This window comes from Oikopleura dioica, chromosome 2, assembly GCF_907165135.1.
Source record: "Oikopleura dioica chromosome 2, OKI2018_I68_1.0, whole genome shotgun sequence".
NCBI lineage: Eukaryota > Metazoa > Chordata > Appendicularia > Copelata > Oikopleuridae > Oikopleura > Oikopleura dioica.
In genome coordinates this window covers 6,811,960-6,834,806 of record NC_137292.1, presented here as the reverse complement: position 1 = coordinate 6,834,806, position 22,847 = coordinate 6,811,960, and the positions used below count along the sequence as shown (strand labels likewise).

The 22,847-nt window shown below is 43.5% G+C and overlaps 12 protein-coding genes across 15 annotated transcripts; 7 read left to right on the top strand and 5 right to left on the bottom strand.

The window, feature by feature from the left end:
• Nucleotides 1–25: 25 nt before the first annotated feature.
• LOC145696396 (vesicle transport protein GOT1B-like) lies at nucleotides 26–22,846 on the top strand. 3 transcript variants are annotated; one of them, XM_081773424.1, is made up of 5 exons: nucleotides 26–32; nucleotides 21,905–21,954; nucleotides 22,000–22,069; nucleotides 22,179–22,438; nucleotides 22,492–22,846. In XM_081773424.1, the coding sequence occupies exons 1-5, from the start codon at nucleotides 30–32 to the stop codon at nucleotides 22,529–22,531; spliced, it is 423 nt and encodes a 140-aa protein (XP_081629550.1). In that variant the 5' UTR covers nucleotides 26–29; the 3' UTR covers nucleotides 22,532–22,846. The 3 variants fall into 3 exon arrangements, with proteins under 3 accessions (XP_081629550.1, XP_081629551.1, XP_081629549.1); XM_081773425.1 differs by lacking the exon at nucleotides 26–32 and having other exon boundaries at nucleotides 21,864–21,954; nucleotides 22,532–22,846; XM_081773423.1 differs by lacking the exon at nucleotides 26–32 and having other exon boundaries at nucleotides 21,864–21,954.
• On the top strand, nucleotides 1,303–6,587 carry LOC145700606 (uncharacterized). The gene is made up of 9 exons (XM_081777901.1): nucleotides 1,303–2,846; nucleotides 2,890–2,974; nucleotides 3,024–3,229; nucleotides 3,269–3,425; nucleotides 3,469–3,631; nucleotides 3,674–3,765; nucleotides 3,806–3,968; nucleotides 5,652–5,749; nucleotides 5,801–6,587. Exons 1-9 carry the CDS (start codon nucleotides 1,303–1,305, stop codon nucleotides 6,131–6,133), a joined length of 2,841 nt encoding a protein of 946 aa, XP_081634027.1. The 3' UTR covers nucleotides 6,134–6,587.
• Nucleotides 1,390–19,963, top strand: LOC145700605 (uncharacterized). The gene is made up of 7 exons (XM_081777900.1): nucleotides 1,390–1,399; nucleotides 17,850–18,140; nucleotides 18,189–18,428; nucleotides 18,677–18,984; nucleotides 19,052–19,384; nucleotides 19,428–19,668; nucleotides 19,712–19,963. Exons 2-7 carry the CDS (start codon nucleotides 17,879–17,881, stop codon nucleotides 19,909–19,911), a joined length of 1,584 nt encoding a protein of 527 aa, XP_081634026.1. The 5' UTR covers nucleotides 1,390–1,399; nucleotides 17,850–17,878; the 3' UTR covers nucleotides 19,912–19,963.
• LOC145696391 (tetraspanin-6-like) lies at nucleotides 3,997–5,392 on the bottom strand. The gene is made up of 6 exons (XM_081773418.1): nucleotides 5,235–5,392; nucleotides 5,007–5,189; nucleotides 4,855–4,967; nucleotides 4,728–4,812; nucleotides 4,291–4,455; nucleotides 3,997–4,252 (listed from the first exon to the last, which is right to left on the bottom strand). Exons 1-6 carry the CDS (start codon nucleotides 5,281–5,283, stop codon nucleotides 4,065–4,067), a joined length of 783 nt encoding a protein of 260 aa, XP_081629544.1. The 5' UTR covers nucleotides 5,284–5,392; the 3' UTR covers nucleotides 3,997–4,064.
• Nucleotides 6,541–8,615, bottom strand: LOC145696386 (uncharacterized). Its single transcript, XM_081773411.1, has 9 exons — nucleotides 8,400–8,615; nucleotides 8,067–8,356; nucleotides 7,803–8,022; nucleotides 7,478–7,758; nucleotides 7,258–7,437; nucleotides 7,061–7,215; nucleotides 6,947–7,018; nucleotides 6,812–6,893; nucleotides 6,541–6,767 (listed from the first exon to the last, which is right to left on the bottom strand). Exons 1-9 carry the CDS (start codon nucleotides 8,587–8,589, stop codon nucleotides 6,654–6,656), a joined length of 1,584 nt encoding a protein of 527 aa, XP_081629537.1. The 5' UTR covers nucleotides 8,590–8,615; the 3' UTR covers nucleotides 6,541–6,653.
• On the bottom strand, nucleotides 8,638–11,237 carry LOC145696392 (uncharacterized). The gene is made up of 4 exons (XM_081773419.1): nucleotides 11,087–11,237; nucleotides 10,909–11,042; nucleotides 8,860–9,097; nucleotides 8,638–8,814 (listed from the first exon to the last, which is right to left on the bottom strand). The coding sequence occupies exons 1-4, from the start codon at nucleotides 11,235–11,237 to the stop codon at nucleotides 8,690–8,692; spliced, it is 648 nt and encodes a 215-aa protein (XP_081629545.1). The 3' UTR covers nucleotides 8,638–8,689.
• Nucleotides 9,460–10,887, top strand: LOC145696388 (uncharacterized). Its single transcript, XM_081773413.1, has 6 exons — nucleotides 9,460–9,613; nucleotides 9,679–9,956; nucleotides 9,998–10,145; nucleotides 10,205–10,306; nucleotides 10,410–10,575; nucleotides 10,619–10,887. Exons 1-6 carry the CDS (start codon nucleotides 9,464–9,466, stop codon nucleotides 10,714–10,716), a joined length of 942 nt encoding a protein of 313 aa, XP_081629539.1. The 5' UTR covers nucleotides 9,460–9,463; the 3' UTR covers nucleotides 10,717–10,887.
• On the bottom strand, nucleotides 11,272–14,252 carry LOC145696385 (ATP-binding cassette sub-family F member 2-like). Its single transcript, XM_081773410.1, has 8 exons — nucleotides 13,978–14,252; nucleotides 13,658–13,936; nucleotides 13,282–13,619; nucleotides 12,824–13,235; nucleotides 12,651–12,783; nucleotides 12,495–12,604; nucleotides 12,102–12,447; nucleotides 11,272–12,057 (listed from the first exon to the last, which is right to left on the bottom strand). Exons 1-8 carry the CDS (start codon nucleotides 14,236–14,238, stop codon nucleotides 11,867–11,869), a joined length of 2,070 nt encoding a protein of 689 aa, XP_081629536.1. The 5' UTR covers nucleotides 14,239–14,252; the 3' UTR covers nucleotides 11,272–11,866.
• Nucleotides 14,297–15,476, bottom strand: LOC145696390 (uncharacterized). Its single transcript, XM_081773416.1, has 3 exons — nucleotides 15,254–15,476; nucleotides 14,812–15,192; nucleotides 14,297–14,765 (listed from the first exon to the last, which is right to left on the bottom strand). The coding sequence occupies exons 1-3, from the start codon at nucleotides 15,347–15,349 to the stop codon at nucleotides 14,445–14,447; spliced, it is 798 nt and encodes a 265-aa protein (XP_081629542.1). The 5' UTR covers nucleotides 15,350–15,476; the 3' UTR covers nucleotides 14,297–14,444.
• LOC145696389 (serine/arginine-rich splicing factor 5-like) lies at nucleotides 15,722–17,601 on the top strand. 2 transcript variants are annotated; one of them, XM_081773415.1, is made up of 7 exons: nucleotides 15,722–15,876; nucleotides 15,920–16,170; nucleotides 16,212–16,321; nucleotides 16,872–16,933; nucleotides 16,985–17,103; nucleotides 17,148–17,227; nucleotides 17,271–17,601. In XM_081773415.1, exons 1-7 carry the CDS (start codon nucleotides 15,753–15,755, stop codon nucleotides 17,455–17,457), a joined length of 933 nt encoding a protein of 310 aa, XP_081629541.1. In that variant the 5' UTR covers nucleotides 15,722–15,752; the 3' UTR covers nucleotides 17,458–17,601. The 2 variants fall into 2 exon arrangements, with proteins under 2 accessions (XP_081629541.1, XP_081629540.1); XM_081773414.1 differs by having other exon boundaries at nucleotides 16,872–16,936.
• LOC145696398 (uncharacterized) lies at nucleotides 19,995–21,001 on the top strand. Its single transcript, XM_081773426.1, has 3 exons — nucleotides 19,995–20,373; nucleotides 20,469–20,763; nucleotides 20,819–21,001. The coding sequence occupies exons 1-3, from the start codon at nucleotides 19,995–19,997 to the stop codon at nucleotides 20,943–20,945; spliced, it is 801 nt and encodes a 266-aa protein (XP_081629552.1). The 3' UTR covers nucleotides 20,946–21,001.
• Nucleotides 21,005–21,856, top strand: LOC145696393 (uncharacterized). The gene is made up of 4 exons (XM_081773420.1): nucleotides 21,005–21,192; nucleotides 21,236–21,313; nucleotides 21,358–21,563; nucleotides 21,612–21,856. Exons 1-4 carry the CDS (start codon nucleotides 21,036–21,038, stop codon nucleotides 21,684–21,686), a joined length of 516 nt encoding a protein of 171 aa, XP_081629546.1. The 5' UTR covers nucleotides 21,005–21,035; the 3' UTR covers nucleotides 21,687–21,856.
• Nucleotide 22,847: the final 1 nt, after the last annotated feature.

Below are 22,847 nucleotides of genomic sequence, written 5' to 3'. Positions count from 1 at the left end.
CCTTTCAAAAATTTCCATTCAGGAAAGCAATGGAAAATTGCAAAAAGTGTCGCCCGGTCGAAAATGGACCAAGAAAATGTGCTGCTGCTCTGCGCTAGGTGACGCTTATGGACCAAAACAGGAGCCTTGTGATGAGAGTGAATGTCCAGCAAAACGGGGACATTATGTTCACAGTGCTACATATTTCGCCTTCAATGATGGAAATGGAAGGAATACCAAGACCACGTGTAAAGACGGTCAGTGCACGACAGAGGTTTCCTCTAGCTCTGGGTCTGAAAGCTCTAGCTACGTTCAACCAGTTATCGATACTGTCAGCCCCGACAGCACATCAAGCAACTCAATCAGCTCCACCGACGAGTACCAGACTCCCGACTACAATCCAAAAACTAATACTGGCAGTCACGTGCGTGTTGTCACTTCCGTCCAGAAGCCGACCAGTTCCAAGCCATACACCGAGAATAAAATGTCTTTTTCGGTCACCGCAAACAGCAACTCGAAACCTCTGAACTGGGAATCCAAAGGCCCAAATCACAACTTCCGAGTTCAAACTGTTATCAACAGGGGGCCCTGTAACCAGCCAGGGAAGCCAGCATGCATGGAACGCAAAACGTGTGGAGGCCAGGGGCAACCCGCATGTCGAGTTTTCAATCCAGAAGCTTCCGGACGAAAGCGACCTTCATGCCCTTATGCAAAAGACGCTCAAGTTGAGCGAGACGAGCTCACCCAGCCCGCTCCAGCAAGCTACGGATAAATTTAATCTCGAATAACCTCAAAATCATTTTATCATTTTTTATCCAAAGCGAAAGCCCATGTCAACGCGCGGCAAAACAACAGCTCTCTCGATGTGGTGCTCGAGCAAATTCGCCTTGTAGTCGAACCCAACGCCCTGCGCCAAGCAAGGTCACGACTCTACCTCCAGTGACGATTACCAGAAACAGGCCTCAGAGACCGTGCAGTAAAGTATCCACCTGCTCTCGAAGATGCGGTGGTTGCCAAAAACCAAGAACGACAAGACCACCAACAACAACCACGACTACCACTACAACTACAACAACAACTTCAACAACAACTACAACTACAACAACAAGGAGACGAAGAACTCGACCAACAAGACGACCAACAACGAAAGCTGCTCCTGTTGAGCGAGAAGAGCTAACAGAAAGACCAGAACAACCTTGTGATGACTGTGGAGTTCCAGAAGATGAAATTCAGGGAACTTATGACTTGGGTTATTTTTGCACAAAATCGTAGCAAGAATTATTCTTGAAAATCAATTAAAAATAAAGTTGAATAACCCATCTGATGGAAACTCGACCAAAGAACCAATATAACAGCGGCGGAAATGGCGGATCAAGTGGAACCTATGAGCCCGAAGCAAATAAGGACGTGCCGATTTCCGGTTGCAACGGCCTTGATTGTGGTTCACCAGAAGAAGAAGCTGGAATTTCTATAGAAGCAGTTGTTGATTTCGTTCCTTGCGCCGATGGCCAAGACTGCAACAATAATGCTCCGAAACGACCACGACCAAGACCATCCCATCAAGGTCAACCAGATCGCGCTGCTCCATCAGTCGATTGCATCACGGCCGACTGTGGAGAGCCAGAAGCTGTCATCGCTCCTGAAAAGACAAATGAAGCTAGACAACCGAATCGACCATTTGACAATTCACCTGAGTCCTATCCAGCTCGAATTGGAAGCCAAGGCGAACCTGACGGTTCAAAGCCAGAAATATCCTGCAATGGTGGTGACTGCGGATCTCCCGAAAGCGCAGTCGGAATCGAAATCGAAGCTGTAGTCGACAACAGTCCATGCGCGAGACCAGGATTCGAGCGAGATGAAATCGGAGAATGCCGACCTGCTCCTGCTAAAACCGACCGTTACCCCTCTATTCCTCAGCCAAATCCTCACGCGCCATCGGAAGACTGTTTCGAAGCTGGCTGCGGAGATGTTCATGCTGTCCCAGAGGATATCGAGTTTGATTGCCAGGGAGATGACTGTGTCATCGAATACGAACAGTTCGATGCAACTAACCGTGGAGATTTCATTCCAGATCGATCAAGCTCGCAGTCGATTTCTGTTAATCCTGGCGAAGCTGTCCACATTGACTGTAGTAGCGGATCGTGCGTCCCTGTTTATAATCAAGTTGCAGAGCCAACCGAACGACCTACGAGGAGACCAGCGACGAGGAGAACGACCAGAATCACTACAACTACGACCACAACAACAACGACAACGACAACAACGACGACCACGACTACCACTACAACAACTCCTCAGCCCCAAACTACAACTACAACCTCAACCACGACAACTTCTGTAAAAGCTGACCAAATCGAAGATATCCAAAACCCATATGAAAATCCTAATTACTCATCTTCAAACTCTGTCTCAAGTTATGGTCCAAATTATTCTGGCTCAAGCTCCAGTTCAAGTGGCTCTCTCGTTTCCAGCTACAGTGGCGTTGACTCCGGAATCGCAGTCGACTCGAGTGAAAATAATTTGAGAGCTTGGAACTCTTCGTCTTCGATAAGCTCTCTCGGACCTGCTGAAGACTTTATCTACGAATTCGATTGTCCAATGGGATACCAAGGAGACGACTGCAAAGACGACATCGACGAGTGTGAAGGAAGTAACCCATGTGACTTTGGAATGTGCACGAATACAGAACCACTGTATACTTGCAATTGCTACGACGGCTATGAAACGATGAACACTGAAAATGGCCCGACATGTACAAGAATCTTCGAGGAAGATAAGTGCAAGATTTTGGAAGAAGCACTTGGAAAGCATCGAGTTTGTGGCGAAGCTCAGTGCAAAAATGACCCAGAATCTGATTATGGCTATGAGTAGGCGAAAATATTGGATTCAATTTTTTCATTTGTCTTTTAGATGTGTTTGCCCATCAGGCTACTTTTACGAAGTCAAACGCTGCGTCGAGAACTTCGAGATCACTCCATATTCCGAATGGGGCCAGGTATGATAACTTTCTTCCTTGATTTCAAAGGAAAACTTTCAAATTCAAGTGCTACCGAGGAGAATGTCAGGACCACCAGAGCTTGGGCGCATTCACGTTTTCGAGATGCTGCTGTGGACATGGAACTCATTTTATGCAAGAAACTGGAGAAATCATGTGCTCGGCTTGTCCCCAAGAAGGAACAAACGAGTATGAAGAACTGTGCTCTTTCAGTGATGACTCGTCGTCGCTTTCTGATTACATCGTTAGCTCTAAGTATGCATTTCCCGTTGAAAAATTGTTAATTTTTATTAGTGATAAGTTCTCTATTGACTACGGAACATGCAAAACGGTGCAAGGAGACTTCGACGATGTCTCACAGGATGAGTGCTGCTGCGCTGGAACTGTAACTCCCATTTCTTGGGAAGGAAGACCCTGCCCGGATCAATCAACTTCTGATTATCTCAAAAAGGTAAGAATATGAACTTCATCAAAGATAACAATATGAAATTTAGTGCAAATACGGAAAGGGATTCACCGCAAATCGAAATGAAATCGACGAGTGCCTCATCTTCGGCGACGAAAAACTGTGCCCAGGTGGAAAGTGCTTCGACAATGGGCCAGCTGGATACAAGTGCGGATGCGAAAAGCCCGGATATTACTGGGACCATCGAACAAGTAAAGGATGGTGAAGTCAGGATAATCGTAATGTTCGTTAAGAGAGCTGTGTCGATTTCAACGAGTGTTTCTCTCGATGCAAAGGAGGACAGTGCACGGATACTGATGGCGGATATATTTGCATTTGTCCCGAGGTAAAGCTTTCTTCAACAATCAGGAGGCATCTCTTTCTAGGGAGAGACGGAGATTGACGGCCGCTGTCAAAAGTCAATCGCTGGAAATCCTTACCGCGCCCTGGTCCAGAACAAGCAAGAAACTGTCGACTTCAACAAGCCAGCAAAGTGCTACAGTGATCGTGGCGACACAGATGTTGGATGTGACAATCTTTTTGCGACAGGTACAATTAATTATTATTGTTTATTAGGTAGGCTTTTTCATATGTACAGTGAGGTAAAACTTTGATAGAGGAGGTAGAGGTTGCAAAGACGGATAGTTAGTTCTTCCCGGAATGATAAGAGAAATGTCTAAGTTGGTGAACTTTGAGCCCAACGCAGCAGGAAAGTATTGCTGCAAGTATTTCCAGGCATGCAAATGATAATATCCCAATGATCAAGTAATTGAGATTGTCGTAAGGAGTGCCGATAAGACTGTTCTCGACTTCTTCATTTTTGACTCCGAGCACTGAATGATTGGAGAGACTCTAAATCCTGCAAGCTTACATTTATCCACACATCCATCTTGGACTCGCAAGTGTTGAAGCTTCGAGTGAGTCCAACAGTTGTGTCCCTGGGAGCAGCATGAATCAGGTGGATTTTGCGCGCCGTACTTTAACCAGTCACCAGCGCCAGCTGATCCGCAGCACCCAAGTGTCACTTGGATTTCGTCTAAAAATACCGTAGTAAAAATATTTTTATTGAGGTCAAGTGGCGCTTTACAAGGTTTACTATTCATCCGGTGAGAGGGGCTATGAATTTGAATTTCACTTGAAGAACTTGTTTATGAATCACAGGAGTATTCACAGCATTTGTCCTTTTAGTTTCCCTCCAAATTTTCAATTTTCAAAAAAAAAACGAAATCAAGAATTCAAATTCAGAACCCATCTGAGTCCCAGTTGTTATCACCTCGTAAGGAATCATTTAAAAAACTACAAGGGTACCTATTAACTCGGGTTCGGAAGTGAATTGGCTGTAGTTTGTCATCTGGCGAATAAGCCCATTCGAAAGTTCTTCCGCGACCAAATTCTGAAAATGCGTAGAGAAAAGAGTCATAAAACGTAAATTTACCTCAAAGGTCAGCAAAAGTACTCCCCCGGAAACCAAAATAGTAAACGCGATTACTGATAGAATACTGTGGCAGTACACGACCGCTTTCCGGACATTACAAGCAAGACAAAGCCCTAGAAATCGGCATGAATTGGAATTCGAGGAAAAACTACCTGTAGTCGCCGTAATCGCAATATAAATTCCAACTCCTATTAACGTAAACGGCAAAACTTGGTCATTGACGAACGTCAAAAACTCTTCCTTGAACTGAGCAATCATCATTAGCAAGTAAACTCCGATTCCAAGCAGCAAAGAGCCGGAAATCAAGCTGATAAAACTGCATATTGTTATCAGCCCTAAGCAAACATTTTACTAATCAATTTTTTCTCTATAAAACAGACCTTTTAAAAAGCTTATCGCACAGCGAATAGATTTCTTAGAGCTACCCATCTCTTAATTTTCTTCTGTCTGTCTCTGATAGAGTTATACAGTCTCCTCTTCTGAAAAAAATAAAGTGGCTTCCTGCAGCGCCTTGAGGACTTCACCGTGGGAGCTCTCTCTTCTCTCTTGGGCAACCTCCTTATTTCAGCTCACGGCGCCCTCGCAGGGGGCGTCAGAGTTCCTCAACTATCAAAGAGGAACTCGGAGGGCAATCGTTTTGCTGCTAAGCGGCAATATTTGACGCGGAGGAAGTAAAAACGAGGTCGCGCAAAAAAAGCAAGCAATTCTGCATTGATCAGTTGTTGTCAAATGATTTCGAATCGGGGGATGAAGCTCCTAAATCAATTGACTCGTGTGTTTCAATTTTAACAATTCAGAGTGGGGCGTCACATTTAATCAATGCTGCTGCGAGGGCAAGGGTGGTTATTGGGGAACGGAGAAGCAATGCTTTGCTTGTGACAACTCAATCGCCAAGGTAACACAGAAGAATTCTCTTTTCAATTCAGCGTTACTGTATTTTTTCAAGGATTTGAGCTGCGCGACGGTTCGGGATTCTGATGCTGAAAACTCCACTGGATCTTCCTCCTCTTCTTCAGACTCGTCTTCAGACGACTCTGAAGACAATTCCTTCAACCCAGATCAGTTCCGACCGGATTACGATGATTCGAGCGAGAATGCCTTCCCCTCTTACGATCCAATGGACAATATGGAAGAAGAATTCGATGATTCCTCCCTTCCAGGCTATTCTTCCATGGACGAGGATTTGAGCTCGATCATGGGTCCAAACATGAGCGATGATAGTCGAGCGGTGCCAATTTCTAATCCAGAAGTAGAACAGGAAGGGATCAAAAGAACTTAAGGACGACGAACTTTTCCCGTCAAAAGGGAGAAGTGTGAAATCAATTAACGAGGAGTCCACTAATTGACCCATTATCAGACTGGTTCAAACAACTTCTGTGGACTACCAGGCGGGTGTCAGAACGGCTCCTGCGTTGCGACGCGATTCGGAGTCACGTGTGAATGCGACGCTGGATGGACAAACCACAGAACTGGCGCGTGCACAGTTCGACTGTAAGAAAGACTTTCCTGAATGCTGAAGAATGGAATTTGTAAATTTATCTCTTGATATTGAATAGCCACTGCGTATTTTGAAATTTCCGAAAATTCAATCCGTTACTTGTAGAATTCATCAATACCGAAAAATGTCGAGTTATAGTGAAATAAATAAAGCATTAGATCAATTTAAAATCAAAATTGATTCTCGGATTTTTAATAAAATAAGAATTTATTGTGAAAAAAATATTTTTGTTGAGGCAGTGAAAGTGAAGGTGACCTCTAATTTGGTTGTGTTATATAAAGTAGAACTGAAATACGAAGGGTTAGTTTTCTTCGCCAAGACCGGCAACAAAAGAGGCTTCTGTTTCTTCGATAATGTCGACTTCATCGAAATCTTCAGCGGAGTCATCCTCGCCGCTTCCATAAGATGTTAGGGCCTAATGAGTTGTTAGAAAAGTTGAAGGTAATTAAGTCTTCGTACCTGAAGCTCTGCATCTGTAAACTGAATCTTAGCGCCCGTCTTTATGTTTTGAGTTACTGGCGCATTGTCTCCATCTGCATCTCTGAATTGAAGATTGAATTAGCTGGGCTCATATTCAAGATAGTAATTGCTTACATTTTCTTCTCTGATCGGATTTTATCAACAAGAGTGGCTAAAAACTTCACCAAATCATTTTCCAGCGTCGCCCTTAAAGATTGTTCCAAAGTACCGACTCGCGCTCACTGTTACCGTTGAATTTTAGTGTTTCCAATAAAACTGCTCAAATGAAGAAGAAGCTGGCCCTTGAACGAGTCTCGTTGCCGCGCTGGAAGTGAGAGCACTCCAGCGTTCAAGGAAAACTTGTCGACGAAGTCTTTCACGTCGGCATGAGTTAAAGCTTCATCCTTGAAAATTTTAATGGATTCGAATGTTTGAGGAAGTCTTACTTTTTGAACTAGGCTGGTGATCAAGGGTTCAAGTAGAGATTCAACATAATCGGGGAGTTGTTTTTCGTAGAGATCTGCAAGTCGCTGTTCTCGATCTATTTCGCTGACTTCTCCGTCAGAGATTTCAATCTCGCTTCCAGTTCCATCGATTTCGCTTTGGATCACTTCTTTGATCTTTTTCTTAGCACGCATTAGAAAGATTCTAGCATCGAGCGCTTACCTGAATGTTCGGAGTTTTAGCTACAGAAAGAAGCGCCATCGTCGTGGCGAAGAATGCAGTAGACTCTGGTTGAGTTTTGAAGAGATTTTCCACGCGATGAAGAGTTTCCCGAGCTGTTCGGCTTAGATTTCCTCCCTTGGCCTGTTTCTGGTTCTTATGAGGAGTCGAGGAAAAGATCTTGCCGCTGCTCGCTGGCGGGGCGTTTTGGACTGCTGATTTCTTCGCAACAATCGATTTTAGTTCTGCGATTTGGTTTTTATTATCTTCATTTTCCGCCAACACTGAAAAAAGGGGGTTTAGAAACGGTTTTTACAAAAAATAGTACCTTTGACAATGACTCGTTCCAAAGAACTGATTCTCTCCGCCAACTGGTTTTCGTCGTCGCGGCAGACTGTGTAAGTATGATGCTCAGAATCCGAGTTATCGATTTCGCCATCGTTATCTGGACTTCCGACTTCTACATTGACTGAATTCATCTCTCTGTAAGGCATTCTCTTCATGGAAAGCGCCTTGATTTGCTCGATTTCCAGTCGCTCCTCTTCTTTCTAAAATGAATGTCATCTTTCTTAGCAGTTTTATCAGATTTTACCTTGAGAAATTCGAGCTCTTTTCGGGTCTCATCCATTTTTCGTTGAATATCGCTACGTTTTTTCCTCGCTTCAAGTCTTTCCAGCGCCTTCATTCCTTCTATAGCAGCTATTTTATCCTTCATTTCTGACGATTCCTCTTCTTTCATTTCATAAGCATCGAAGTCCAGTCGCCCCTGAGACGGAAAGGTGTAATTAAAACGGGCGTTGCTTTCCATGTATGCGTTTGGGCTTCTATTGATAGGCTGCTCTATCTGGTCGAGCTTTTCTTTCAACTTGTTTGTCAATTCGTCTAAAACTCGTCTAGAGATGGAAGAGCTCCTGAAGGGACGTACCTAGGCGGGAGAGCTTGCCGGAACTGGCTGTATCGCTGTAGCGAGCTATCGGAGCTGGCAATGTCTGTGATAAATCTGGAGCGGATGTCTGGGGATCTCTTCCTAGAGAACGCTCTAAAAGACTGAGCTGGGCTTGGAGCGAGCGAATCGTGTTTTCGTTTATTGGCAATCTCGCATTTGGTGAGTTCATTCTAAAAGTTTTTCTGTTAGAAAATTGTTGATTCTCTCGGTTTATCCTTGTTGAAATTGATACAGAGACGAAAACAACTTGTGGGCTTTCTCGACTTTCTCTAGCCGAAAAGATTTTTCAGTCTCTTCGACATCACCTCATCGTTTTTCTTCGTTTTTGCAGCGATACGATCTTGAATTGTTTTAATTCGTTTTTCCTCCGCCGGGCTTGGCTCCTTGATCAAATCTGAGCAAACTGAGTTAGAATTTGAAGTTTGGCGATTCAATTTACCGATGGCTTGATTTGACAAGTCAAAGTTATTCAGCCTTTCTTGCGCTTCGGCAAGTCTGAGATGAACCGTGTTAATATTTTTGACGATGGTTACATTCGGCATTTCCTTGCTCATCTTTATGACTTGATTGCAACATGTAACTGTCGTCGGCCAATTCTTTTCGAAAGCATGTATTGCCGACAAATTAGAGATGATTTTCCCAGCCATTTCAGTCTTCTTTCTTTGTAGTTCCTCCGTCTTAAATCCAGTTATTCCGCTTTTCAATGATCAAAAAAGAGTCCTGGATAATTCGTTTTAATTTGAAAATTGATCACTCCTTTCCTCCAGTAAAGAGAGTTTTTGTACGCTTGTTTTGCTTCAACAAACTTTTTTTCTTTATAAAATCCGTTTCCGATTTCGCGAAGAGTCGTTGCTTGAGCAATTTTGTCATCGTCGGCGTACTCTTTGATTGGAATGCTGTGGATGATGTCTGCAAGACTGACCTAAGGACAAGATGTTGTTGAGTATTGAATTTGAGAAGGATGTTAGACCTTCTCTAGAAGACCGGTTATTGTGAGATGGTAAACTTGGTTTTTTCTCACTCTTCACAAGAAATCAGTGATAATGGGCGATAAGGGCCGTAAAAGAGATAACAAAGAGCTTGGACAAAATGATGAAGAGACCACTGTTGAGAAACGAGTACGAACTGATACTCGGAGAACTCCTCATGCGCCGCAACAACCCCATCTGGGCCAGGAACGGCCGATTTCAATGGTAAGATCATACTCTTTCTTGATTTCAAAATTGAAATCTTGGAATTTCCTTATCATCTTTTCTAGCGCCCAGTTCCCAATCTCTCACACATTGTCCAGCCCCGTCCACCCAGAGAAGTCGACATGACCCAAGTCCCAGTCAACCAGCGAATTCCCCGACCACCAAGCGGCCGATATTCAGACTACTTCTACATGTACGGGGAAGAACCAACTTACGGCGCAACTGATCATATCGAGGATAATTGGTATTATCACATCGCCGTTCCACGACGAGACCGAAGAGGACCATTTGCTCGACTTTTTGGACGCTATGCCTTGAGCGTTCCCGTTCCTCGAGAATTACGGTACTGGATTGTTTTGTTAAAAATTTCAACGAAAAATGTAGAAGCTTCACTCCAAGCCAACGATTGGACATGCCAAAGTTGGAAGTCTACACGATGTTCATCCACTTCCAAAATGAACTCACTCCAATCTACGCCTACATCGAATATCTGAACAGCTTCTGGCAGCAGCAGCTATTTTCACTTTCAAAAGTAACTAGTAGTTACTAACTGCCCCTCCTTGCTATTCCCCCACTAATCATTATTTCTAGCACTGTCCCCCAAAAGAAGGGAGCAAAAAATGCGGTGGAGCTGTCAACTCACGAGTACGACCACTTGACTCCGATGGAAATATTCCCATTTTTGTACCGCGGGCATAGTTCCCAACGATCAAAATTAAATATCGAACAGTGGTTATTTACATTAGACTAATGTCATTAGTGATGTTTTATCAAACCTTTGAGAACAAACAAAAAGTACCTAATCGAAGAATTCGAAGAAACGAACCGCCAACTCCAATCAATGATCCAAGACCAACGAGATATGCTCAGCGATATCCGGGCTTATCTCCCTCTCCGCTGGACACCCGCGAATGGCGTAGAGCTTTTGCGACGTCTTCACGAATGCGTCGCCGAACTAGAACGTAATCAACAAGCTAAACTTTCAAATTTGATAGATAACTTTAGTCGCGGTTCGTCGAGGTCGTCAGCGCGAACTGCAGCAAGAACGAGAGCGAGAAAATCGAAGAAAATCAAACTCTCGCAAACGAAAGCATGGCTTTTGAATTTGAATTTCTACAAATATTCTGAATAGCACATTCCAATATTTATTTTCATATATTCATATTTTTCTATATCTTTCTCACAACTATACTGTCCCCAGTTCAAAAGAGCTACTGCCAACAGATAACGGTACTTTCTCACAGCCAGTAGTTGTATCCAGCAAATAAATTCATTCACAAAAAAGGCTGAATTACCTTGAATTGTTTGTCGTTTATTTCTATGCAAGCGATATCGCCAATATTGATTTTTTGAAGAAATGAATCGAATACGGCTGATTCTGGTCCGTAAGGTATGATTTCCGGGTGTGGATATCCAAGCTCGTACTCAACTAGAATTCGAACAGTGGAAATTGCGAATGTAATGATTTCTTACTTGCTTCTCCTGCAACTACTCCTTGCAACGCGACTTTAGAAAAGGGATGAATGATTCTGCGAATGTGAGCTCGAACCGGAGCCGTCGCAGATTCAAACGTCAATGTTCCACAAGCTCCATTTATTTTGATCTGCACAGGGGTCCTTTTCATTCTATAGAACACATGATTTCAGAGAGGTACTATCTTTAATTCGCGCTCTCGACTTTAACGGAAAACTTTTCGGAAACTTTCGGACATGGCGTTCGATTCACATCAGCTCAAGAAATTGGGATTTTTCGGAGCTCGACGGAGCAGCTTTTTTAACAAATAAATTAAGGATATGGAAGGGATTCTAGCTTGCTTCTTTTTAACAATTACACATGCGGGGAGTAAGAAAGAGCTCTTCAGAGACTCAAGTCTTCAATTTTTTTTCGTTTAGTGGTGAAATTAATTAATTTATTCTAGAGATGTACAGGCATTCAAAATCGGCATTTCCCAAGGATTAAACAAGCGCCCACGATCTTTCTATTCAACGTAGGTTTAGTTATTTTTTGTTGATTTTTGATTGGTGCTCCTTTTTGCGACTTTTGACTGAATCTACCTTGAAAAGACGGGACTAACTTGAAATTCAACATGATTGGGAAAGAAAAATGAAGCCATGATTGGACACGATAGTTATGTAACAGTTACAGTTGGTTCTTGTTAGATAAACTGACGAAGGAGCATAGGAGCAGTGAGTAAAAAGAAGATTTAAATAATTTGTTAACTAGTAATTCTCAAAAAGGGAATTTCCTTAGAACCTAATCGTCTCCGAACCAATCGTCACTTTCTGATGCTTTACTGGGAGGAGCTTGCTGTCTGTTTCGCATATGAGGTGGGACGTAGCCGCCGGTTGGCTTTGCGGCACCATTTGAAGCTGCTGCAGGAGCTGGAGCGGCGGTTTTAGCGGGAGGAGCGAAGCCGATTTTGATCGAAGTTGTTGGCTTCGGAGCTGAAAATTAGAGGCTTAGAGGGGATTTTGTATCTTTTTCTAACCTGGAGCAGGAGCTGGAGCAGCGGTTTTAGCTTTCGCCCTGACTCGATTATCGGCCGATTGAGCCATATTGACGCTTTCGTCTCCCATGTGCGCGATCAGATGCTCTTTGTACTCGATAATGTCTCCCTGCCATTTGTGAATATCTCCGTCTCGGCACTCCCAGATTTCTTCGGCGACCTGATTGATCAGTCTGAAATCGTGAGAAACCAAGACCATGCCTCCGTTGAAAGCTTTAATCGCGTCCGCAAGGGCGTCGATGGTTTCGATATCCAAGTGGTTTGTAGGTTCGTCGAGGAGGAGGAAATGGCCGTTTTGCCACGCCAGCCAGGCGAGAGCGACTCGACACTAGAATTTATCATCATCAAGACTGAATCACAAAGAAGCTCTCTCACTCTTTGTCCATCCGACAAACATCCAATAGGCGTCGTTTGTTGTTTACCAGTGATTCCATATCTACCAACTATCTTTCGCGTCTGTTCGATGTCCTTCATCTCGGGATACTCTTTAGGGAATAGATATGAGAGATGAGAACATAGAAGAAAACTTACGGGCCATCATGTATTCAAGAGGAGAAGCAGACAAGTCGAGCTGATCGGCAAGATGCTGATGATATCTAGCGATTTTCAAGTGACTGTGTCGCCGAATCATTCCGTCTGTGGGGAGGAGTTCTCCGGATATAAGCTGATTGATGATTAGTTTTATGGCGTTGGCGATGTTTTACCTTGAGAAGAGTAGATTTACCAGCACCATTAGGTCCTACAAGAGCGACTCTCGTATCCAAATCCATTCCGAACTCCAAGTTATCATAAATCCAAGGCGTCGTTTCATTATACCTAAAGGACACGCCCTGCACCATCATGACCGGACTCGGCAGCGAGGAGACATTATTGAACTTGAAGGAAACGGTCTTCTCTCTGTAAACAGCTTCAGTGAGCCCTTCGGCCAGCCGCTTGTTCAGCAATTTTTCTTTGGACTTTCCCTGTTTGGCGAGTTTTCGAGAACCGTGACCGAAGCGAGCGACGTATTCTTTCATCTTCGCGATGTCGGTTTGTTCTTTCGAGTATTTCTTCATTTGGTTTTCTTGCTGCTCGGTCAGTGTTTGGATGAAAGTGTCGTAGTTGCCGCTGAACTGCCTAAAAGGGACTTGAAAACAAAGATGAGGGATGGAAAAGTACGTACAATATCCTCGACTGGGTCATGTAAATGATATTGGAGCAGACGTTGTTGAGGAAATCCTGCGAGTGCGAGATCAGTACCAAAATGTTTTTGTAAGTTTTGAGTTCTTGCTCGAGCCAAACGCAGGCGTTCAAATCCAAGTGATTCGTCGGTTCATCCAGCAACATCAAGTACGGCTTGAGGAAGAGCGCTCGAGCGAGCGAGACACGCATTCTCCAACCACCAGAGAAATCTGAGAGCTTTTTCTTTTGCATTTGCGCGGTGAAGCCCAGACCGGTCAAGATGCGCGCTGCTTTGGCTTCAGCTTTGTCGACATCGAGTTCGTCCAGACGGTCGTAAATCTAAACAGTTAGGCCGTCACACCTTCTCAATTCCATACCTGATTGAGACGTGGATTCTCAGGATCCTCCGTCATCATCCATTCAACTTCCTCTTCCAACCGCGTTCGTTCTTCATCGACTTCTTGGACACACTCGAGTGGTGTCTTATCCGACGCTTCCATTTCCCGACTTAGGTAGAAGATATCAATATGTTTCTGAAGAGGAATATCCTGCTCGGCCAGGGCTTTCATCAGGGTCGTTTTTCCGCAGCCGTTGGCTCCCAGAAGACCGTATCGGTTTCCATTGTTGAGTTCGAAGTTTGTGTCTTGGCACAAAACCTAAAAAAGATGATGAAAAGGGGAAGAAGGAGGTAGCATACTTTCCCGTGGAAGGACATGGTAAAATTGTGAATATGAATATCAGCCGAGAGCGCCGGACTGGACAAAACACCAGATGTGCCTCTCGCATTCAGCTCTCCCACTTTCTCTGTCACTTTCCCAACCGGGCAGACCTTCTCTTCCTCTTGGGTTTCGGCCTCTTCTTCCTCGTCGTTTTCCTTCTTGCCGAGCTTCTTGGCCATTCGCTCCTTCTCAAGCTGCTTCTTGCGCTCGGCCTTCTTCTTTGCTGCGGCGCTCGGCATTTTTTACGAAACCAGTCTGAGGAAGTTTGTTTATCGAACGATGTTCCTTTATTCACTTCATATTTTATTTATTTACTAATCTTTTAACGGTTAGTTCAACAAACATTTTGATTATTATGAACCAGTTTCATTTGATTATTTCGATTTGTCATTGCATATGATTCAGTTTTACTTGATTTAGTTTCATTTTATCAGTGTATCTATTGTCATTTGAGCTTGAGCAAGTTTGAAGCGTTTTCAGAGAGATTACAGTCATTCGATTTCACAAATTGAGCAGCTTTGTCAAAAATGGAGTGTTTTGTGTACAATTCTTTGATTTCTTCTTTCTTTATTCCATCATCTACAGTCTTTCCAGCCTCTTCTTCCAGCACAATATCGCACTGTTGGTAGAAACAGGTCGCCATGAAAATTGCTCGGGAAAGCACTTTGTTGTCACTTGAAAAGTCAGTCAGTACTTGTTCCAAGAGTTTGATTCCGTTCAAATCGAAGAACTGCTTTATCGACTTTCTGTTGTACCGGGCAGTCGACTAAATAAACATAAATCATCATCAAATTACCGAAAAAGCGACTTACAGAAATTGCAGAAAGCTGAAATCGCAACGCTCCGGCCTCTTTCTCTTCCGAAGCAATTTTGAGCAACAAGCTCAAGCACGTGACCGTCTTCTCTTGCACCTTCTCGTTGTTCTGGCTGATGGCAGCTAGCAACCTCGCCGCTGCCGCGCGTATTTCTCCGTCCTTGAAGGGAATGTACTTCAGCGCGACTCCAATTGCTTGTCCATTATTTACCGCCACTTCTGCGAAGTCGATGTCTTCACAAAACTCCGCTGCGGCATGAAGGTTATCAGCAATTTCCGTCCCCGCTTTGGCGTCTTTCAAAGCTTCAAGCATCAGGTCGACGTCACTTGTTTGGTCCTTGCCGATTTTGTCCATAACTTCTTTCAGCCATTTTAACTCCTAGAGATATTATTAGAAACTTGCAAAGCTGCCCGGTTATTATCCGAAAGAATGAGCGTACCTCGGCAGATCTGGAGCTCAAATCCGTCTCCGTAGTCGGATCTTCTGTCATCGACTCGACCGCCAACTTCCATATTCCTTGAAATCTCGGATCCATCTTCTTTCTTTTTCAAATAAATCTTCCCTTTTCCTTCTCTACGAAATCTTCCTTCCTTGACAAATCCTCTCTGCCGCCACCTGTAGCCCTGGAGAACAGTGGCTTGATCCTGAATTTACGCGAAGGAAAGACCGTAGGCGCGCGGAGTAAATCTGACTCAGCTCGAATCCACCCAATCAGATCGCGCGACGCAGAGCTGCCTCAGTTTCCAAGCCACCGATTTTTAGGTGAAAGACTTTCTGGCCAGAATTTTGACCGATTTTGGCTCTTCTTTGAGAAACTAAATATGAAATAAGAAGACATAACCGTTATTGAAACTCATAAAGATGATAAAAATATTTTTTATAATTAAAATTTTCAGCTCAAGATAATATTATTAAATTCATCCTCCTTGCTTTGTAGAATGGGCAAATACGGCTATTCCGTTTGGATGGGAGGTCTCCCCGAGCGAGTCCGATCCCGAGACATCGATGACTTCTTCAAAGGCTATGGAAAGATTGTCGACATTTCCATCAAGACCAAATACGGTAAGAGCAAGTGAAAAGGGCTTTATCATTTCGATGATTGTAGCTTTCATCGAGTTCGAAGACGAGCGGGATGCCACCGACGCTGTGAAAGACTTGGACGACCAAAAGTTGAACGGCTCGCGCGTCCGTCTCGAAATGTCCAAGGGCTGCAAGGACAAGTACCGAGACTTCCAGCGCACTGGGCGCGTCAGATACCGCTCCTACTCGAGATCTGTCTCTCCTGGACGCCGTCGCCATCGTTCTCGATCGCCCTACGGAGGACGAGGACGCTCTCGAAGCCGATCACCCGCTCGGGTACCCCTTACCATCTCCTAACTCTTCCTACAGTCTTTCAGGGCTACGATCGACGAGAAACCTTCTACTCCAAGCCCGCCTACAAGAAGTACGGAGCCCCTGAAAAGACCCGCTGGACGGTGGAAGTCGATAACTTGAGCTCGCGATGCAGGTAAGAGCTTGAGAACCAAGCCCTCCAGATCCAAGATGCCCGAACTCATTCTCGAGTGAGCAACCAAATCATTGATTTGATGAATCAATCCGCGCAATTCGCAAATGTTCCGGTTTGACGACTGTCTGGCAGACAACGCGTTTTTGCATTTTACAGATGTGATTTTTTCGGACGGACCAATCTCATCCCTCAAATCCCTGATCGTAAAAAGACACAATCCTCGAGGGGAGGGAGGCAAACTCAAAAACACTCGGAGACGCAAAATTCAAAACACACTCGATAGAAGTAGTCCAAAACCACCTTCTCTACGATCTCTCTTTCTCGATCACTAGAACTACCAACTGTCCCCAATTCTCAAAAGTTGACTGATGTTTGAAAACACAAACAATCCAAAAACAGAGTCCCCTGTGCGCAAGAAAACGCGTGGTAAGGCCCCAAGTTGATAAAAAATCTCGACTTTGTATTTATGTGTGTTCAAGGGACTAATATCACTTTTGTAAAATCCCTTTTTCTTCCTCGATTCTTCGTTTCTAACATTTCTTTTATTCAGCTGGCAGGATCTCAAAGACTTCATGCGAAAGGCTGGAGAAGTGACTTATGGGGACGCCCACGGTAGTAAATATTTTCCCATATTTTCGAAAAAGGATTGATCCTTGAATTAAGGCGACCTCGGACGAAACCGAGGAGTGGTTTGCTACGAGCGAGAGGATGATGCACGACGAGCTGTTGAAGAGCTCGACGGCCGAGACTTCAACGGACGCGAGGTCAAGCTCGTCTTCAAGGTAGATTTCACGAGCCAGACAGTTCTTTGAAGAGTCTTTTTTAGGTTCGAGAAGAATGGGGTGACTCTGGCGGAAGTGGCCGACGAGGAAGATCTCGAAGTGACTCTCGAGGTCGATCCAGAAGGTACGCAAGCTCTTAATCTTCCTATATAATCACTCTCTTTTAGCCGATCTCGATCTCCACGACGTCGTTCCCGATCGCGCTCTCGATCCGGCCGTCGGGAACGCGGCTCCCGGGACCGTTCCCGAGACCGCTCCCGATCGCGAGACAACAAGTCCCGCGAGAAGTCCCGAGATCGATCCCGCTCGCGATCCAAGAGCAACAAGCGAGACTCGCGCTCCCGATCCCGATGAGAATGATGATCTCTCTGGCCGCCCGCTCCTACGAAATCAGTTAACTCCACAAAAAATTTTCTCCCCCTTTCTTTCCCGCCTGACCAAAAAGAAGCCAAAAGCCGTCCATTCATCATCAAAAAAAAAAATTAAGAAAAATTCTACCCTTCACCACCTGCCGTCGTATAATCGTGTACTGACAGCGATCTCTCTTTAGCTAAATGTCCTGCCTAGACTGAATTAAACCAGAACATAACCAGAAAGTTATTTGAGCTCATGAAAGTCGATAAGAAAGTTTTTCTTTGGAAGCAGCTTTCTTTTGGCAATTAAAATAAAAATATACCATATTTCACCAGAGTTCTCTTCCTTGATTTCATGCGTTCCAGTTTGCATGCAGAAACGAAATATAAAAGGCAGCTTTCAGAATTGAGCAAAGTGGAAGATGGTCAAGAAGTTGGACGTCTCCCTGCTCCGGTACATCACCTCAGAGCACTTCCGAGTGGTGACTGCCGTCGAGATGGGAATGAAAAACCACGAAATCGTTCCCGCAGACATCATTTGCTCCATTTCAAACTTGAAGCATGGAGGTGTTCACAAGCTAACCAGAGATCTTATCCGCTGGAAGTTGATTGCCTCGGAAAGAAAAGGGCCTGTTACTGGCTTTAGATTGACTGTAATGGGCTACGATTATCTAGCGCTCAAAGGTAAATCTTATCAAAGAGTATTTCTGACTTGAATTCGGAAATTTGTAGCATTGTCTTCGAAGGGAACAGTCTACTCGGTTGGAAACATGATCGGCGTCGGAAAAGAATCTGATGTGTACGTCTGCTCTGATGAAGACGACCGTCAAATGGCGATGAAGCTCGCTCGCCTGGGTCGAACCTCCTTCCGAAATATCAAAAACAAACGAGATTACCACGGCAAAAGAAGAACTGCTAGCTGGCTGTATCTCTCTCGGCTAGCTGCTATCAAAGAATATGCTTTTATGAAAGGTATTTTTCAATTCTTATTGGCTTCTTTGTTTCCATTTTTGATTCTGATTGGCCAAAAATCAAATTTAATAATAGGCGTTTCTAGAACAAATTGTTTACTATAATTATCGTTTTTCTTTTCTCCACAACTACAACTAAAACTAAAAAAATAATCTTAAATAGTAAACAATTGTGTTCTAGAAACTTTTCCTCGAAATTTCTTTTACTTATTCGCAGATCAATGCCAGGAAATAAAATTTCGATTCTAGCGCTTTACGATCGAAAATTCCCCGTCCCGGAAGCCATCGACTGCAACCGCCACGTAGTGATAATGGAGCTGTGCACTGGCTACCCCTTGTGCCAAATCGAAGAAATCGACGAGCCGACGAAGGTCTATGATCAGTTGATGGCGCTTATCGTCCGTCTTGCTCGACATGGCCTCATCCACGGCGATTTGAACGAGTTCAACTTGCTCATTACTGAAGAAGGAGATATTACGCTCATTGATTTCCCGCAGATGGTTTCGACTAATCATAAGAATGCGGAATACTATTTTGACAGAGACGTCCAGGAACGAGTTTTTTCATCAGAAAAATATTGAAATCTGACAAATGAAATCGATCATTTTTGAAACTCTTGAAAAGGGCGTCGTTGATTTTTTCAAGCGAAAGTTCGATTTTACTTCGATAGAACGGACGCCGAAGTTCTCAGATATCGAAAGACGTCACAACTTGGATATTGAATTAGCAGCCTCGGGCTTCTCAAAGCAAATTGAACAGGAAATTGAGGCGTTCGAAAGAGAATTTAGACCACTCAAAGAGGGCGAAGATGAACCAGAGGAATCAGAAAGTGATCAAGAAGAAGGTGAAGAAAGTAGCCAAAATAAAGAAGATAAGATAAAGCCCATAGATCGAGAAGAACAGCCGCAGCAGCAGCAACAACAGGAAAGTTTCAAATTGTCCGAAAAGCTGGAAAATGCTAGAAAAATACCTCAAAATCGACCTTTTTGAAACCTGAAAGACCACTTCTCGTTTTGACAACTGGCTTCAAAGTGCAGCGGAAAATGCAGAAAACGGTCAGGAAGAAGAAGAAGCGCCAGAAATGATCGAAGAAGAATTAAACGAGGAGCAACGAGCTCAGGCAGAAGCTATCATTGCTAGAAATAGAGCCGCCCAAGCTCAGCAAAACAATAACAACGAAGAAGAGGAGGAAGAAAATGATGCAGTTGGAGATTTGCCAGAAATTGAGCAAAATGCTTTCCGTGAGTTCCAAAAAAAGAAAAGAAGATTCCTTTCTTATTTTAGAAATCGCGGATGCAATGTCAAAGATGTCGTCACTGTCGACAACATCTTGCAGCCCGGCGGAGATCAAGAATCGTGTGAAGAAGCAAATTTCGCTGGAGAAAAAGCGCGAGCGAGCCAGGCTTTTGAAAAAGGGAGAAACGTCGAAGTACACGGCTGTTCGGCGGGAACTGAAATCGCAGATAAAGGATGACTTCTGGTGATATGATGGAACTGATTTTAACTAATTGCTCGAATGTATCTGTAGATTCACATTGAGAATGAAAATGAGTTTGAGGATTTTAGAATGGAAGAGATTAAAAAGTGGTTCGAAACTAAAAAAGCAGAATCAAAAGAACGCGCTGAAAAGTTCATAAAACTCCCCGACGCTGATTCCTGTCAAATCCCAGCTCTTCGGCCAGACGAACTGGACTTCGTCGTCTCAAGAAAGATTGACGAAACGCTGAAAACGATCATCATCCCTTCTTGCCTCACAATCGCTGCTTATCAGCTGAGAAAGTTCTACCCTTTCAAGGGGCTTTATCGCGAGCATCGACGATTTGGCTTTGCTGCGTCTTTTGTTGGGAGCTTCTACGGCGCCAATTATCTTTATCAGAAGGAGTTGGAAAGGAATGATTTTTATTTGAGAAAGCTGGATGAAGATGGTCTCTTACGTTTTCAACTAGGTACCGTTTTAGGCTCGGTAACCTTTGCAAAAAACCTGAGTCAGGGTCTGAAAGCCCTTTAATGAAAAGACACAAACTCCAAAATTCTTCTTCAGAATTCAAAGTTTCCACCGGTCGTGAAGCTACGCTCGAAGAAATGACGAATTTATACAGTAACTATTACGTTGACGACATTGCATACCGCTCAGAACTGGACAAATACCGCTCGGCAATCTGGGCTCATTATACGTGGATAAATCAATATTCTGAACGCTCGCTACGACGTTACGTCTTGACGGAGCTCGTTGAGAATGTCAGACGACATGAAGAAGTGAATCTATATGCACAAGATGTGCTCGTGTGGCTCTATGTTTGGCTGCTGCTCGTCATTGTTGCTTTAAAAGGGCCTGCGTAAGTCAAATCTCTCTTTCAGTCTTTTCTCAGAGTTCTTACTTGACCTCTTCAGGAGCGCGAGAGAATTTGCCGAGGACAATAAGGAGCTGCACAGACACAAAGACCAGGATTTAGAACAATCGTACTCTGACTTTCTTCAGAATCAGGATCAATTACTCAAAGAGGGGTTACCCCACTGAGCTTGAGTTTGATCCAATTTGTAAATTTGAAGTCTGCCCAGTTGCCTCTTTTTTTCTAAAAGAAGAGATCAGCAATTTTTACGTTCAGAGATGGAGAGATCGTTCTCGCAATTTGGGCACGCAGATCACTTCAATTTCGATGCAGCGTTGGGACTGAACGATACGCAGTCGCAAGTGGAGGAAATTCGAGATATTGAATCCTATCTGCCGCATTTTAAGATTTGCTATTTGAACCCAAGTCCTATCGGTAGGGTTTTTTTTCGTGATTACTTTTTCAACAATTTCGATAGATATCTGCAGCCTGAGAGAATCTTTGTCTGACGAAAACGGAAACTCCAGTGGGCTTCATTTAGAGCTAGAATCTCCAAGTAAGCTCTTTCCTCTCTTTAATCATTTTCAATCAAGTTGTTAGTAAAATGTGAAGATGGTGAATTCGAGCTTTTGATCCACCTAGAGCTGCCAAATCAATATCCGTCCCTAGAAGCGCCCCGAGTGTCCTTCAACTGCAGTGGCCTTTCTGATAATGTGAACACCTACCTCAACAAATATCTGACCAAAAAACTCGCGCGTGAATTTAACCCAAACGGTGTCCTGTTAGAAACTGTCATATGGATACAAGTAAGCCCGTTTTTTGCCCTCCCATCGATTCCAACCTTTTTTTTCTAGAGCCAAGTGACGCACGAGCTACAAAACCGCAATAAAACCCTTTCCACGATGAATACTATCGCTATTCTCCGCTAAAACGGGACCTTTTCTTCGAAAAAAACATTTCTTCTAAGTTCAAAAACGAAAAATGCCTCTTTAATTATTTAAGTTCAAAAACGATTGTTTTACTTCTGTTCAGAACAAATACTTCTATCGCTCGAAAAAACGTACTGTGCCTTGATTAAACATTCTTGAAAATAAAGAAATATTTCTCTAACACCTTTTTTCTTCAGGAAAATAAAGAAAGGAACATGTTTGAGTTGACAGATTTGCAGAAAATTGGCCTCGGCCTTGTTATCTTTGGGTAGGTAAATTTTTGAGAGAAAAAGGATTAATTTTCTTTTTCAAGATGGGCCTTTTTGGTGATGGGTCTGTTTCTCTTTCTCGACAGAGTTTTGCTCGGACTTGGAAATGTTATGCTAAGGGTCGCAAAATAGAGAGCGTCTACGCTCAATTAAAGGCGTAATACAGTATTAGTAATGCTAATACTGAAGAAAAAAATGAATTTTCTTTCGACCTTTTTCCAAGTTTCTTTCCGGCCTCTGTCTCCTGATTGGACTCGGTCGGACTCTCAATTTCTTCTGGCAGCCACATAATATGTCCAAGATGAAAGGATCAGCTGCATTTTTCTTTGGAATCTTTTTGGTCCTCATCGGCTGGCCATTTATTGGAATGTGCGTTGAGTTCTATGGCTTTTTCGTGCTCTTTTCTGGATTCTTGCCGGTTGCAATTTCGTTTATCAGAAGAATCCCGGTTTTGGGAAACATTTTGAATCTACCAGGAATTAGGTAAGAGCTTTTTCCCGTGGTGGTAGCCTTAATCTTTCGATTCTTTTCTTTAGTTCACTGGTGAAAAAGTACGAAAGTCATCCAATGGTTTAGAAACTTCGCCGGTGAAAATTCCTCCTCGGAGTGAAAAAATAGGAAAAATAATTAATGAAGAAGAGAAAAAAACTAGCATCAATCTTAACCAACTTTTAACTCACTTTTTCTGTACTGGAACAACTGATATTTTTTACACTTGCAAGCAAATCCCTCCTCTGTTCATCGATTATTTAAAAAAGTTTCTTGAAAAAATTGATTTCCCTTCTTGTTAATTTTTATGTTCTGGGGTGATAACGACTGTTCTGCTCGTTTTGCAATATTTTCCTGTACCCTCTTCAATAAATTTTCTTTGGCTTTTTTTTATAAAAAATAT